The sequence below is a fragment of the Nerophis ophidion genome, linkage group LG28 (assembly GCF_033978795.1).
Source record: "Nerophis ophidion isolate RoL-2023_Sa linkage group LG28, RoL_Noph_v1.0, whole genome shotgun sequence".
Taxonomy (NCBI): domain Eukaryota; kingdom Metazoa; phylum Chordata; class Actinopteri; order Syngnathiformes; family Syngnathidae; genus Nerophis; species Nerophis ophidion.
The window spans coordinates 28,750,389-28,766,407 of record NC_084638.1 but is presented as its reverse complement, the minus strand read 5'-3'; the positions used below and the strand labels follow the sequence as shown (position 1 = coordinate 28,766,407).

Sequence of the window (16,019 nt, the reverse complement as noted above, 5' to 3'; positions counted from 1 at the left end):
TCTTCTTCACCCTCTAAATTTAAAAACATAGAATTAAGATTTCTCTCCAACAATCCCTCCATATTTTTACCAGTTGTCCGTGGATCTGGGATTCTTGCTGCAAGTTCGGATCCAATACTTACAAAGAATGTATTGAAGGCATTAACCACATCTTCAATATTATCATTTCTTTACCATCATTCATGAAATACGTTGGATAGTTATTTGAAGAGGTATTCTGTTTCTTATACTATTTAATAAATTCCATATTCCTTTGATATTATTTTATTATCATCTAGTAATTTCTTATAATAAACTCTCTTATTTGACCTCATAATATGAGTTAACTTGTTTTTATATTTATTTTCTGGCTGAGAAGAGAGTTCTTGCTATGGATATTAGCCCACTGAAGAATGACACTGTGTGGAATATAGTCCTGCCAACTAATACCAAGGATACGTTTGATATGAGACAAGAGCGTCGACTTAACGCTTTCCACATGCGGTGTATCAAACGTATACTTGGTAGTAGTTGGCAGGACTATATTCCACACAGTGTCATTCTTCAGTGGGCTAATAGCCATAGCATGAACTCTCTTCTCAGCCAGCGCCGTCTTCGATGGCACAAAATGTTTATTGCATGTAAAATTTGTATTTTACTGTTTACTCTCACCTTTTTACTCAAATCGCTGTCCATTTTTTAATAAAAGTACACAATGTTGTATATTAATGCATGTACTTGACTGAAAAAAGCATTAATATAAAATATCTAATCTATAAATCTAGAAGCATATTAATAGAATAGAATAGTTTTATTGTCATTATTGCAATGAACAGGTTCAAAGAACAACGAAATTGGAGCAGATCCTCCTAAGGTGCATATACAATATGGTAGTATAAATAGTAAAAAAAAAAAGATATGAGATGAGAGATGTATCTCTGTATATGTATATATATATCCACACACATGCATATCTGCATGCATATGAATATATATACACACATACATATAACATTATTGCACATTGTAGTCCCAAAAAATAGAAAAAGAATGTAAACATTACACATGAGGACATGATGGACATATTGTGCTCACTCAGTGCCTGTTTAATGCTAAATTAATTAAAGAGATTGTTAGACAAACAACAATGTCACACATGTTATATGTGCTGATGTTAGAAAGTCCAAATGAAAGTCTGGACAGTTTATTTCAAATCCTGCAGTTTCATTTGCTGCTGCTGTTCTCACCAGCACACTTGTGTTTCTTACACTGGTACTTAGAAGACAATCTTTCACCACACACACTGCAACTCAACACTTTCTCTCCTGGGTGTCTTCTCATGTGTCTTACAAGGTTTGATCGTTCACCAAAGCTTCTGTTGCAGATTGAACAGGAATGTGATTTTTCACCAGTGTGTGTTCTCATGTGTCTTTTCAAACACCGATTTTCTGTGAAACCTTTACCACAGGTTGAACAGGAAAAAGGTTTTTCACCAGTGTGTGTTCTCATGTGTCCTTTCAAATATTGGCTTTGTGTAAAACCTTTACCACAGGTGGTACAGGAAAAAGGTTTTTCACCAGTGTGTGTTCTCATGTGCATTTTCAAACATCGACTTTGTGTAAAACCTTTACCACAGATTAAACAGACAAAAGGTTTTTCACCAGTGTGTATTCTCGTGTGTACTTTCAACCATCGACTTTGTGTAAAACCTTTACCACAGGTTGAACAGACTAAAGGTTTTTCACCAGTGTGTGTTCTCATGTGTTCTTTTAAATGGGGACTTTGTACAAAACCTTTACCACAGGTTGAACAGACAAAAGGTTTTTCACCAGTGTGTGTTCTCATGTGTACTTTCAAATGTTTACTTAGAACAAAATCTTTACCACATTCTGAGCAAGAAAAAGGTTTCTCACCAGTGTGTGTTCTCATGTGTACTTTAGAATCATGACTTCGTGTAAAACCTTTACCACAGGTTGAACAAGAAAAAGTTTTTTCTCCAGTGTGTGTTCTCATGTGTCTTTTCAGAAGACTATGGTATTTAAAAGTTTTGTGACAGGTAGGACATGTGAAGTGAGTGTTGTCAGTGTGACATGTTGCATCATCTTCATCATCAGTGTGAGGAGAGTGTGAGGTTGTGTCCTCACTATCTGATAGTGGAGCTAAGAGCTTGTCTGCTTGTGATCCTCCACAGTGGTCTCCATCAGCTTCTGTTGTCATGTGTTGTGTTGAGCTGCTGCTTGGAGGCTCCCCCCCTCCCCTCTCCTCACTTTCACCATCTTCACTCTTCACACTCACTGGGAACTCCTCCAACCATTTAGGCTGACTGATGCCCTCTTCCTCCTCTTCCTCTTTAATGTGCACCACCTCTTCCTCTTTAATGTGAAGGGTCAGTGGGTCCTCCTCTTCCTCTTTAATGTGGGGGGACTGTGGCTCCTCTCCTCCCTTTTTAATGTGTTGTGAATGTGGTTTCTCTTCTTCCTCTTTAATGCGGTGGGACTGTGGCTCCGCTTCCTGCTCACGAGAAAGATGTTCTTCTTCGACATCTGCGAGACAGGAGAAAACAAACATTCTTGAGAAAAGTCCAGCTTTGCTCAGTCACATGAGACATTGTCCTGCACCAACATATGATCTCACAATCCCATCAGTTTCCCCTCACAGCAGTCAGGTTACTTCCAGCTGACACATGAAGAAGACCTTCAGGGGAATGCCTTCCCAGGCCAACGTCCAATCCACCTTATTCATATAAAAACATCCTAAAAGTCATTCCTGCAATCCTTAATGGTAGACGCCATACGTGAAATTGTGCTGTTCTCCCTCTGAATAAGTCATACACACACAGGAAATAATGTACCACATGCCAGCCTCCACGCAGTAGTACTAGTGATGAGCACCCCCTGCTGGTGGACTAAAATTATTGTCATTTTTACATTCATCTTTAGAGACATGTCTGCTCTAAAAATAGCATGAGCATAATCAACATCCATCCATTTGTTTACCGCTTGTCCCGTTCGGGGTCACGCATGTTGGCCAAAAAACATGACATCTGTTTGCTTTTATTTAGATAGTGTCGCCACAGTTACACTCGCAAGAAGTAATCAGATTACTGACTACTCCTTCAAAAGATAACTTTTCTATCTTATTAATAATATTAATAGTGGATTAATTTAGTGCGTTTCTAGACAGTCAAATTACGTTAGAGTGAGAATTGAGAAAGCATCATTCATGCAGTCCACACATTCAATCAGAATCAGAATCAGAAATACTTTATTAATTCCCAAGGAGAAATGATTTTTTTTCAGCAATATGGTAAGCTACATTTAATAATAATAATAATAATAATAATAATAATGCCATCCATCCATCCATCATCTTCCGCTTATCCGAGGTCGGGTCGCGGGGGCAACAGCCTAAGCAGGGAAACCCAGACTTCCCTCTCCCCAGCCACTTCGTCTAGCTCTTCCCGGGGGATCCCAAGGCGTTCCCAGGCCAGCCGGGAGACATAGTCTTCCCAACGTGTCCTGGGTCTTCCCCGTGGCCTCCTACCGGTTGGACGTGCCCTAAACACCTCCCTAGGGAGGCGTTCGGGTGGCATCCTGACCAGATGCCCGAACCACCTCATCTGGGTCCTCTCGATGTGAAGGAGCAGCGGCTTTACTTTGAGTTCCTCCCGGATGGCAGAGCTTCTCACCCTATCTCTAAGGGAGAGACCCGCCACACGGCGGAGGAAACTCATTTCGGCCGCTTGTACCCGTGATCTTATCCTTTCGGTCATGACACAAAGCTCATGACCATAGGTGAGGATGGGAACGTAGATCGACCGGTAAATTGAGAGCTTTGCCTTCCGGCTCAGCTCCTTCTGCCCCACAATGGATCGGTACAACGTCCGCATTACTGAAGACGCCGCACCGATCTGCCTGTCGATCTCACGATCCACTCTTCCCTCACTCGTGAACACGACTCCTAGGTACTTGAACTCCTCCACTTGGGGCAGGGTCTCCTCCCCAACCCGGAGATGGGACTCCACCCTTTTCCGGGCGAGAACCATGGACTCGGACTTGGAGGTGCTGATTCTCATTCCGGTCGCTTCACACTCGGCTGCGAACCGATCCAGCGAGAGCTGAAAATCCCGGTCAGATGAAGCCATCAGGACCACATCATCTGCAAAAAGCAGAGACCTAATCCCGTGGCCACCAAACCGGAACCCCTCAACGCCTTGACTGCGCCTAGAAATTCTGTCCATAAAAGTTATGAACAGAATCGGTGACAAAGGACAGCCTTGGTGGAGTCCAACCCTCACTGGAAATGTGTTCGACTTACTGCCGGCAATGCGGACCAAGCTCTGGCACTGATCGTACAGGAAACGGACCGCCACAATAAGACAGTCCGATACCCCATACTCTCTGAGCACTCCCCACAGGACTTCCCGAGGGACACGGTCGAATGCCTTCTCCAAGTCCACAAAGCACATGTAGACTGGTTAGGCAAACTCCCATGCACCCTCAAGAAGAAGAATAATAATAATGATAATATGTAAATGAGGGAATTGTTCAAGGAATTGCGCGTGAATGCTCAAATTGAACCGAAATGTTGACAGAATGTAGTATGAATGTAAGAATAGTTTGAATGTTGGAATGGTTTAAAAGTTGAAGAGTTTGAACTTCCAGGAAAACGGGAATTTGGTTTGGAACTTGGGAACATTTTAGTTTGAATGTCCAGGATGAGTGGAATGTGTTGATGTTGAAATGGTTTGAATAGGTAGGAAAAATGATGGGATGGTGCAACTTGTCACTCCGGTGGGTGTATAGATGTGTGGAAGGTACGTAGACACAGGAAACTTGGGGATGGTGCAACCTGGACAAATGTCACTCCGGTGGGTGTACGCATGTGTGGAAGGTACGTAGACACAGGAAACTTGGGGATGGTGCAACCTGGACAAATGTCACTCCGGTGGGTGTACGCATGTGTGGAAGGTACGTAGACACAGGAAACTTGGGGATGGTGCAACCTGGACAAATGTCACTCCGGTGGGTGTACGTATGTGTGGAAGGTACGTAGACACAGGAAACTCCCCCACAAGCATGTTTGTGTGATTGACAGAAATATTTCAAGTCAATGTCCGGAGGTATTAAAACATTAGTCAATCAATCAATGAACTTTGCAGTCATGGATACACTCTGTGTTTATTTTCTCCGGCTGCGGCTCTCAAACTGCATACAAAAGGTCTTCTTTTGTTCGTTTGGTCCCAAAGCGTGAAAAAGCGCTGCCTCGATACGGCCAAAATAAAGCAGGTCTGGGGGCCCAAACGTTGGCATTCTTTTGAGAGTGTAGGCGTGTAGTCCTTATGTGACATCATCACCTCACCTTCATGAGGAAGCTGAGCTTGTTTCATAATTTTCCTGAAGGAACCCTCCTGAAGGACTCCCCTCAGCCGTCTCCACTCCAACACGCATGAGCAGCTAACTTGGCTAACATTAGCAGGTCTGGTGATGCACCGCACGTGACCTAAGGTGGTCTAGGATGGACAAACCAGACAATTCTCAAAAGACCACAAGTCTTCTTCTCTCACCTTCCCAAAGTAATAATCTAGTCAATAATCACTGAACTCAACAAAAAAATAAGGCATATTATTTCAAAAATGACTTAAGGAGTCACAGAATTGGCTAATATAAGAAAATCTGCTGTTCACTGCAGAATATCAGGGAAATTGACATAAATGTAAGAGCAATGTTGTCATTGTGAGGAAAAAACAGCATTGGTTGGGGAAAATAATGTGTTCTGGACCACTCATTCATTCTCTAAACACGCAACCGTCCCGTCCTTGAGGCGGTCATTCAAAATAGCGACTAAACCATGAAGCTAAAGCTAGCAAGGAAAATCCATAAAGCCACAACACATCTCATCTGCTTGTGTTGTTGTGAACGACATCATCAATGTTGGATTCATGTATAAACAGGACAGGAGTCAAAACTTGAGAGTTTCTCCTTCTCTCTCCTTTTTTCAAGGAGCCTCAAGTGGCCTCCACACATCAAGCTGAGAACAGCGGCACACTTCCCCCTTCACAATAATAGGTCTGACTGCGCTAACAAAAAAAAGTTTCAAAAAAGCACCTCACACAAGCATAATGAACTTATTGATGCATTTACACAATTATTATGCTTTGACCCAAAGTACGGGTCAAAATTGTCCAAAGATGTATTACACAAATAAATGTGAGAGATTCTGCATTTAATTAACATTTTATACATTTGTATTTGACACAAAAAGGTAGCCAAATAAGTGTAATAGGTGAAAAATTTAACTAAAAAAATTAAAAGATCAAACTTCATTTTATAGGTTTTTTTTTTATTTTGCCATTCTTATTTAAATGCATTTGTACTATTATTTTACTTGTTGTGGTTTATTTGTTACTAACTAATATCCGCTTTTCTAAACTATAGTTAAAGTTGAGTTTTGCTGGTAAAATAAATACTGGTGTTTTTAAATTATTTTTAAATGGTGTAATCGTGATTACAATATCAATCAAGATTATTATTTTTTGCCACAGTGTATATGTTTCTTTTACATTTTTATTCATGTGTGTATGTAGAAGTGTCTGGTTGTATCCGCTGCTTTAATGTCTTTTGTGTTCTTTAGTGTTTGATGTTTCCCTCTTACACACACATGTGAGAGGGATGTGTGCTATGGCTATGAGTTGTTGTTGTTCTTTCCCTTGGCCTCAGTCTGGACCCCCTCTCCAGGGACCCAGCCTTAGACCAATTTTTTTATTTTATTTTAATCTTCAATTTTTTTCTCCCATTCCCCCCACTTGTTTACCTGTACCTCACCTTTTTTGTAAGGGGCGCTGGAAGCCGGCAGACCTGTCAGCGATCCTGTTCTGTCTCCCTGTAACGTTTGTCTGATCTTGAATTGGATTGTGCTGAAAATTTTAATTTTCCTGAAGGAACTCTCCTGAAGGAATAAATAAAGTACTATCTAATCTAATGTAATCTAATAATGGTCCAGCCCTAACTGTAGCCTTTTTAAACAACAGAGGGTGTAAAACAATCTATTCTACATGTTTCATTAACTCAAGTTTATCTTTCATGCATCTATGTAGCGCTCAAATCTTACCGCGGCACCTCAACAAAAGCCGCTACCACGCTTGTCATTTGCTGTAATGCCCCAAAAATTGACCAACATTCGCGGCAAGAACATGCCGTGACCGCCCTTGACTTTTTAACTTGTTAATGGAGGAGGGATGTAACAGTGAACAGTATAATGATCATTTGCGACAATTCCCAACGGTTAGTAATACCGTTTAATTTTTTAGAATGACCAAAAAAACGTTGTTTATTAATGCATTTTTGGCAACACAGTAAGGCGCATGTGCACTAGCGTGCTTTGGCTGGATAATAATAATAATGATATTAATGCATTTTTGGCAACACAGTAAGGCGCATGTGCACTAGCGTGCTTTGGCTGGATAATAATAATAATGATATTAATGCATTTTTGGCAACACAGTAAGGCGCATGTGCACTAGCGTGCTTTGGCTGGATAATAATAATAATAATGATAATGCATTTTTGGCAACACAGTAAGGCGCATGTGCACTAGCGTGGTTTGGCTGGATAATAATAATAATGATATTAATGCATTTTTGGCAACACAGTAAGGCGCATGTGCACTAGCGTGGTTTGGCTGGATAATAAAAGGCGGACCAACGACACAGACTTTGCTGCGGAGATTTCCCCTCAGAGTAAACGGAGCCCAGCGCTTGGTTTAACCTCATTTTCCCTCACTTCCCACTTTAAAGAGACACATCTGTGTTTGGATGGAGACAGGTGTGGACAATATTGGAGACACTTGTCCCCACACTAAAAGTATACAGCGAAGGAGAAAACTGTTTGATGTTTTGCAGCAGCTGATGTGTTGTGAAGGTTGTTACAACTTGTTAAGAAAGTCTTTACTTTGTTTACTGGGATGTTCACTTCTCCAGTATTTAACTGTAAACTGGATCAATGTTCAAATAACATCAATACTAGCTCAAATGTTTTGTCATAGGCGGTGAAGATTGTTTATTTGATGTGAGAGGTATCACAGTTTTTTTGTTGTTGTTGTTGGCCAAAGTGTTGTACTGAAACACTATGGAGGCCTTAGAGAAAAACAAAGCTTGTTTATTAGACTTCATCTTCATGAGCCAAAAAGCTTTGTGTTTTATTTTGATATCAAAAAGTAAACACCAGCTTTTCTTTACATTACTTGTTTTTTTTCATGTTAATTCAACAATCATTTTGTTAATGCGTTATTGCATATAGTTAATTTCTCTACGACATACTTCTGCTCAAACTCAATGAATCTGTCCCAATACATCATTTATATGATGTACATCATTTTAAACAACAAATAGAAATAGTCTCTGTATCAAAATGTAAAGATAGAGATAAAGGCATCATGTAATGACAAACAGCTGACCAATTGATGTAATTAAAGAATAAAAAAACTAATATTTGTCCATAAATATATGGTTAACGTTTATCTAGTCTTTTTATTAGACATTACAAATGACATGATGGTATTACGTTCACACCCCAACAATGCTTCACCTAACAATCAACAATCATGGTTTCAATATTGATAACAATAACCTTAATTATTACTTTGGCCATAGTTGGCAGCCCTAGATCTCATACATGAACAATAATATATACACACTATGTTGATAAAAGTATTTGGCCACCTGCCTTTACTCACATATAAACTTGAAGTCCCATCCCATAGAATTGTCCAAAATGTTTTGGTATCCTGGAACATTCAGAGTTCATTTCACTGGAACTAAAGGGCCAAGCCCAACTCCTAAAAAACACACCATAATTCCTCCTCCACCAAATTTGACACTCGGCACAATGCAGTCCAAAAGGTAGCATTGTCCTTGCAACCTCCAAAGCCAGGCTGGTCCATCAGATTGCCAGATGGAAAAGTGTGATTCATCAATTCAGAGAAGGCGTCTCTACTGCTCTCGAATCCAGTGGAGACGTGCTTTACACCACTGTATCTGACACTTTGCATTGGACTAGGTGACATATGGCTTAGATGCAGCTGCTTGGCCATGGAAATCCATTCCATGAAGCTCTCTGCGAACTGTACGTGGGCTAATTGGAAGGTCACATGACGTTTGGAGCTCTGTAGCAACTGACTGTGCAGAAAGTCTTTGCACTATGCGCTTCAGCATCCGCTGACCCCTCTCTGTCAGTTTACCTGGCCTACCACTTGGTGGCTGACTTGCTGTTGTTCCCAAACTCTTCACTTTTCTTATAATAAAGTTGACTTTGATTTATAATTTAGGAGCGAGGAAATTTCACGACTGGATTTGTTGCACAGGTGGCATCCTATGACAGTTCCATGCTGGAAATCCCAGAGTGGCTATTCTTTCACAAATGTTTGTAGGAACAGTCTGCATGCCTAAGTGCTTGATTTGATACACCGGGTTTAGTGATTAGGACACCCAATTCTCATCATTTGGATGGCTGGCAACCATACTTTTGGCTATATATATATATATATATATATTAGGGGTGTGGGGAAAAAATGATTCGAATACAAATCGAATCGAATACGTTGTGCGATTCAGAATCGATTCTCTTTTTTTTTTATCGATTTTTTTTTTTAATCAATCCAACAAACCACTACACAGCAATGCCATAACAGTGCAATCCAATTCCAAAAGCAAAGCTGGGCCAGCAACACTCAGAACTGCAATAAACAGAGCAATTGAGAGGAGACACAAACACCACACAGAACAAACCAAAAGTAGTGAAACAAAAATGAATATTATCAACAACAGTATCAATATTAGTTATAATTTCAGCATAGCAGTGATTAAAAATCCCTCATTGACATTATCATTAGACATTTATAATAATAAAAAAAAAGAACAATAGTGTCACAGTGGCTTACACTTGCATGGCATCTCATAAGCTGGACAACACACTGTGTCCAATGTTTTCAAAAAGATAAAATAAGTCATAGTTTTAATAGTTAAAACAAATTTACATTATTGCAATCACTTGATAAAACATTGTACTTTACAATTATAAAAGCTTTTTTTTTTTTTAAATCTATTACTCTGCTAGCATGTCAGCAGACTGGGGTAGATCCTGCTGAAATCTATGTATTGAATGAATACACGATCCTTTTGAATCGGAAAAATATCGTTTTTGAATCGAGAATCGAATCGAAAAAAATCCATATATTATCGAATCGTGGGAAACATGCATTCATCAATTTAATAAGAAATTGTTTGAGTTCTATGAAAGACATAATGATAAGATGATCTTGATTTGTGGTGACTTTAACATTGAATTGATGAAATTTAATGATCACATGAAAACCACTGATTTTGTTCATCTTATGTTTAGCTTGAGTTTCTTTCCACTAATTGTAAAACCCAGCAGAATAACAAAGGACAGCTTGACACTAATTGACAATATTTTCATAAATGTACTTGATGGGAAGAGAAAAAGTGGACTCTTTGTGACTGATATAAGTGATCACTTGCCTGTTTTTACAGTGATCCAAATGAACAACCAGCCAAACTTACAATCAAAAAGACAAATAAATATTTTTGTTAGAATAAAATCACCAGAAGCAGTTAATGCATTCAAGGCTGATCTTTTAAATCAATATTGGCAAAATGTTTTTGTGCAGGATACTAATGAAGCATACGATACATTCCTGGATATATTTCTGACACTTTATGACCATCATTGTCCATTGAGAGAATATAAGCAAAATACTAAAACGAGGGAAAAAACATGGATAACATGGGGTTTAGTAAAAGCCTGTAAAAAAAAAAAAGGATTTACAAGGAATTTATTAAGAATAGAACAAAGGAAAATGAGGACAAATATAACAAGTATAAAAACAGATTGACATGTATCATGAGGCTGCAACAAAAAAACTATTATGAACAATTGCTGCATAAACATAAAAATAATATCATTGAAACCTGGCATGTGCTTAATACTATGATTGAAAAATCGAGCAAAAATTATTTTACAGCATATCTGGTAAGAGATGACAACTCAATTAATGAAAATATAGAAGAAATAGCTGAGGAATTCAATAAGTTTTTTGTGAATGTTGGCCCGAATTTGACAAAAAATATTAATTTAAAAATGAAGCATGAGAAAAAGTTAAAGCGTATATCTCACATAAAAAATTCAATGTTTCTTGGTGGAGTTTGTGAAAGTGATGTGTCAGAAGTGGTCAGAAAGTTGAAAAACAAAAAAGGTGTGGATGGTAACAAAGTGGATATGTCACTTGTTAAAGAAGTGATGGATTGTGTCCTGAAGCCGTTTATATTATATGTGCAATAAATCTTTATCAACTGGAATTTTTCCTGACAAATGAACATCGCTAAAGTTATTCCACTTTATAAAAATGGTGATAAACATATGGTCTCAAATTACAGACCTGTGTCCTTACTACCTCAACTTGCAAAAATTCTTGAGAAATGATTTGTAAATAGACTTGATAAGTGGATTGACAAACATGAGCTATTGAATGAGCATCAGTGTGGCTTCAGGAGTAATCCATCTACATCTCTAGCAGTGATGGACTTTGTAGAAAACATAGCTACAGCAATAGAAACAGTATTTATTGACTTATGTAAAGCTTTTGACACAATCCATCATTCCTTACTTCTGCAAACATGGTAAAACTATGGCATAAGAGGTGTTTCACAACAATGGTTAAGTAGTTATTTAAGTAACAGATCTCAATATGTGGAAATGAATAAGACTAAATCACAGCCAAGAAGAGTAACTTGTGGGGTTCCACAAGGCTCAGTATTGGGACCGAAGTTATTTATACTTTATTTAAATATTTGTTCAGTATCTAATAAATTGAAATGTATTATGTTTGCAGATGATACAAATGTATATTGTTCAGGAGAAGACTTGAAGGAAGTGGTGAGGATAATAGAGGTTGAGTTAATTCAGCTAAAAAAATGGTTTGATATTAATAAGTTATCATTAAATGATAAGAAAACTGAATTTATGGCGTTTAGTGGTGCAAGGACAAATTGTGAAGCAAAATTTAAATTAAATGAAGCGGAAATCTATAGAGTTAATGAAACAAAATTCTTGGGAATAAATAATTGATCATAAAGTATGTTGGAAACCGCATATTGAATATAGAAAGGGAAAAATATCCAAATTTATTGCTATTCTTTATAAAATAAGACACATGCTGAATAAGAAATGCCTGCATATGTTGTATTATTCTTTTATTTTTCCATATTTAACGTATTGTGTTGAAATTTGGGGAAATGTTTATAAAAAAAACATAGACCCAATAATAACATTTCGAAAAAGAGTCATTAGAATAATACACAAAGCCTGCTACTATGAACATGCCAATCCATTATTTATAAGTTCAAATGTATTAAAATGTTCAGACATTGTGTTTTTAAAAACAATGGAAATGATGTTTGGAGTAAAGAACAACAGCCTTCCAGCTTGTATCATTTACGGGAGATATTGATTTTTGAAATAGGTAAAGTGAGAAGGAATATAAAATACAAATGTATTACAGTTTTAGGAGTTAAATGGTGGAAGAAGCTCAGTGATGAGTTGAAGACATGCACTTCTTTGGTAAGGTTTAAGAAAACCTTGAAAGGTGAAATAATTGAAAATTACAACATATAGTAACAATTACTTTCATCCCATTGATTTTTTTGATGTTCCAGGCAATCTAATTTTCAGTGAAGGTATAGGGTAGGCAAATATAAGCTTTGGCTTCAGCCTATTCCTTTTTTCGCTCATTCTTTTTCTTGTGTGTGTAAATGTGTATGATTGTTTACGTATAACCTGTACTATAAAACTGATCACACAAAATGCTGCATTGATTATATGACTGAAATAAACGTATTTCATTCATTCATTCATTACAAGCTGGACGTAGTGAAATATGCAGCAGAAAAGGACAAGAGGAAGCGGCGCATATTTTTGGAGTTGGCAGAGTTGTTTAGAAGCCACATCCAGGAAGAAGATTTATGGATTAGGAGTGAGAGATAGTTTGGTAAAGTTATAGCATGTTCTATATGTTATAGTTATTTGAATGACTCTTACCATAATATGTTAGCTTAACATAGCAGTTGCTTATTTATGCCTCATATAACAAACACTTATTCAGCCTGTTCTTCACTATTCTTTATTTATTTTAAATTGCCTATCAAATGTCTGTTCTTGGTGTTGGATTTTGTCAAATAAAATTCCCCCCAAAATGCGACTTATACTCCAGTGCGACGAATATATGTTTTTTTCCTTCTTTATTATGCATTTTCGGCCAGTGCGCCGCATGCTCCGGAGCGATTTATACTCCTAAAAATACGGTAGGTGTGTTAAATCTCCCAGTTAGGACGAATACAGTAGTTCAGTCACACACACATTCTCTCACAGCCTGCAAGTCCTCAATCGGGGCAGAATTAGAGTGAGCTGCAGCAGAAAGTGGAAGTGAAATCTGTCACTAAAGTTGCTGCTTCTTTTCAGTGCTGTGTTTCAACTTCTATGCTAGTCGTAGTCATATTTCTTCAGTCGATTATTCTGGACCGCATAGGCGCCGATCTACATTTCTACCACTGGGTGCTCGGTGTGTGTGTGTGTGTGTGTGTGTGTGTGTGTGTGTGTGTGTGTGTGTGTGTGTGTATACCAATATTTTGGTACCGTTACTGGTACCAAAAGTATTTCTGTACTTTTCGGTACTTGTCTAAATAAAGGGGACCACAGAAAATGTCATTATTGGCTTTATTTTAACCAAAAAAATCTAAGGGGACGTTAAACATTTGTTTATTATTGGAATTTAGTCCTTCAATATAATAGTGAACATACTAGACAACTTGTCTTTTAGTAGTAAGTAAACAAACAAAGACTCTTAATTTAGCTGCTGACTTATGCAGTAACATATTGTGTCATTTATACACCTGTTATTTTGTCAACATTATGAGGGACAAGTGGTAGAAAATGAATGATTAATCTACTTGTGCATTTACTGTTAATTTCTGCTTATTTTCTGTTTTAACATGTTCTATCTACACTTTGGTTAAAATGTAATAATCACTTATTCTTCTCTTCTTTGATAATTGACATTAGTTTTGGATGATACCACACATTTAAATATCAATCCGATACCAAGTAGCTGCAGGATGTATCATACATTGGTCATATTTACAGTCCTCATGTGTCCAGGGACATATTTCCTGAGTTAATAAACATACATATGTTATATGTTATGATCCGCCTCCCGGATCATGTATGGTTTTGGGTTTTGAGTCTGTTGTGTTTCTTGTTTATTGTTTGACTTTTCCGATTCTTGCTTTGTGCACTTCCTTGTATGTATTTGTCACCATGGCGACTTGATTCGTTCACCTGCCTTTGTTTGCACACCTGTTTTTCATCAGAGACGCTATTTAACCGGTCTGTTTCAGTTACTCGTTCTCTTAGTCTGTGGTACATACAGTTTGTGTTCACAAGTGACGACTTGGCTTTCATGTATTTTGTATTCGCTAGCTTCCACTTTTAGCGTACTTGTTTCTTTGAGTGTACTCGCTAATGCTTCCGCGCTTAGCCGCCTTTTGTTCGCCTAGCACCAATGCTAATTAGCTCTTTGTTTTGCCTTTGAGACCCAGTGTTTTTGTTATCAGCCTGTTTTTAGTTCAATAAATACTTTATTCTTACCTGTACGCTGTGTCCGAGCCCGAACTGCATCCAGGAAGAGCACCTCTCGCACCAAGATGCCACCGAGACGTCACAACATAAATGTTAAAAAAAATAAAAAAATATTTTTGTGATGCTAAAAAATATTGATGTTATCATAGTAGTATCGACTGGATACGCTCCTGTACTTGGTATCATTACAGCGGATGTCCGGTGTAGTGCCCGGAAGAGTTGGTGCTGCAGGGAATTCTGGGAATTTGTTCTGTAGTGTTTATGTTGTGTCGCGGTGCAAATATTCTTCCAAAATGTGTTTGTCGTTGTCGTCTAGTGTGTTTTCACTATATGGCACATGTTCATGACAGTGTTGGCGTTGTTCGTACTGCCACCCTCAATGTGACATGTATGGCTGTTGACTAAGTATGCACTTCATTTGCTCGTGTGCAGTGCGTACAAAGTCAAGATGATGGTGTCATTTGGTCATTATCGGGTACCATGCAAAATCTTGTTTGGACTTTGTGTTAATTATAGATTTGTGACCTTTTTATCATGTAAAACAAACCAAACTCGCTGCATAACTAACAACAACATGAATGATTAAAAAAATAAATAAATGCCATTCACCACGGGATCGACGCCTATGCCGGACTGCACTTGACTGGACATGAATTAGTCGTGACCGTGGAACAGGAGGTTTCGCGCACACACACGCACAAAAACACATGCATCAAGTACACAAACACACACATTCTCACACACAGAGGATCACGGTCAATAAAGGTGGATTGACACAGGATTATAGCAAGTACCGTTGCTTGCCTACTGTTTACTACTGCGGTAACTTCCAACAGACATTTCCGCCATTTTGGATCGAGGTTCTTTGTTTGCATTTTTAACCAAAGTCGGCTCATTTCTGTTTTTAGGGCTTGGAATTCAAATAGCTTTCAAATGAGGGAAGGCAACACACTCACCTTCCTCTTGTCTTTTCAGGTTGTTCTCCGTTGGTGGCGCTGATTCTCTTTGACATGACGTCACCAAGTTAGCATAGCAGTAGTCGTCCATCTTCTATCACCTCTTCAATCTTCACTTCAGATAACACGCCGTCGCTCCACACTCAAAGTCCGTGTGGTGGGCTTCAGATAAGGCGAATAGTTGCGGTGTTTGATGCAATTGTTGAATCTATAAGATCGTAAATGTGAAACTTCTACTGAAAGCCACGCCGCTTAGGCCGCCATCTTGGACTTTCCGCTTTACCGATGTGTTTGCGCATGCGCCAGAAGTGTGCAACTTCCGGTCGACAACTGCGATTTAAAAAATAAAATACCTTTTAGATAACTAGCGGCCCTT

At 38.4% G+C, this 16,019-nt stretch overlaps 1 protein-coding gene across 1 annotated transcript; it reads right to left on the bottom strand.

Annotated features, from left to right (window-relative positions):
• Positions 1–771: 771 nt before the first annotated feature.
• LOC133545173 (zinc finger protein 501-like) lies at positions 772–15,949 on the bottom strand. Its single transcript, XM_061890551.1, has 2 exons — positions 15,644–15,949; positions 772–2,522 (listed from the first exon to the last, which is right to left on the bottom strand). The coding sequence occupies exons 1-2, from the start codon at positions 15,732–15,734 to the stop codon at positions 1,204–1,206; spliced, it is 1,410 nt and encodes a 469-aa protein (XP_061746535.1). The 5' UTR covers positions 15,735–15,949; the 3' UTR covers positions 772–1,203.
• Between the last annotated feature and the right edge of the window lie 70 nt (positions 15,950–16,019).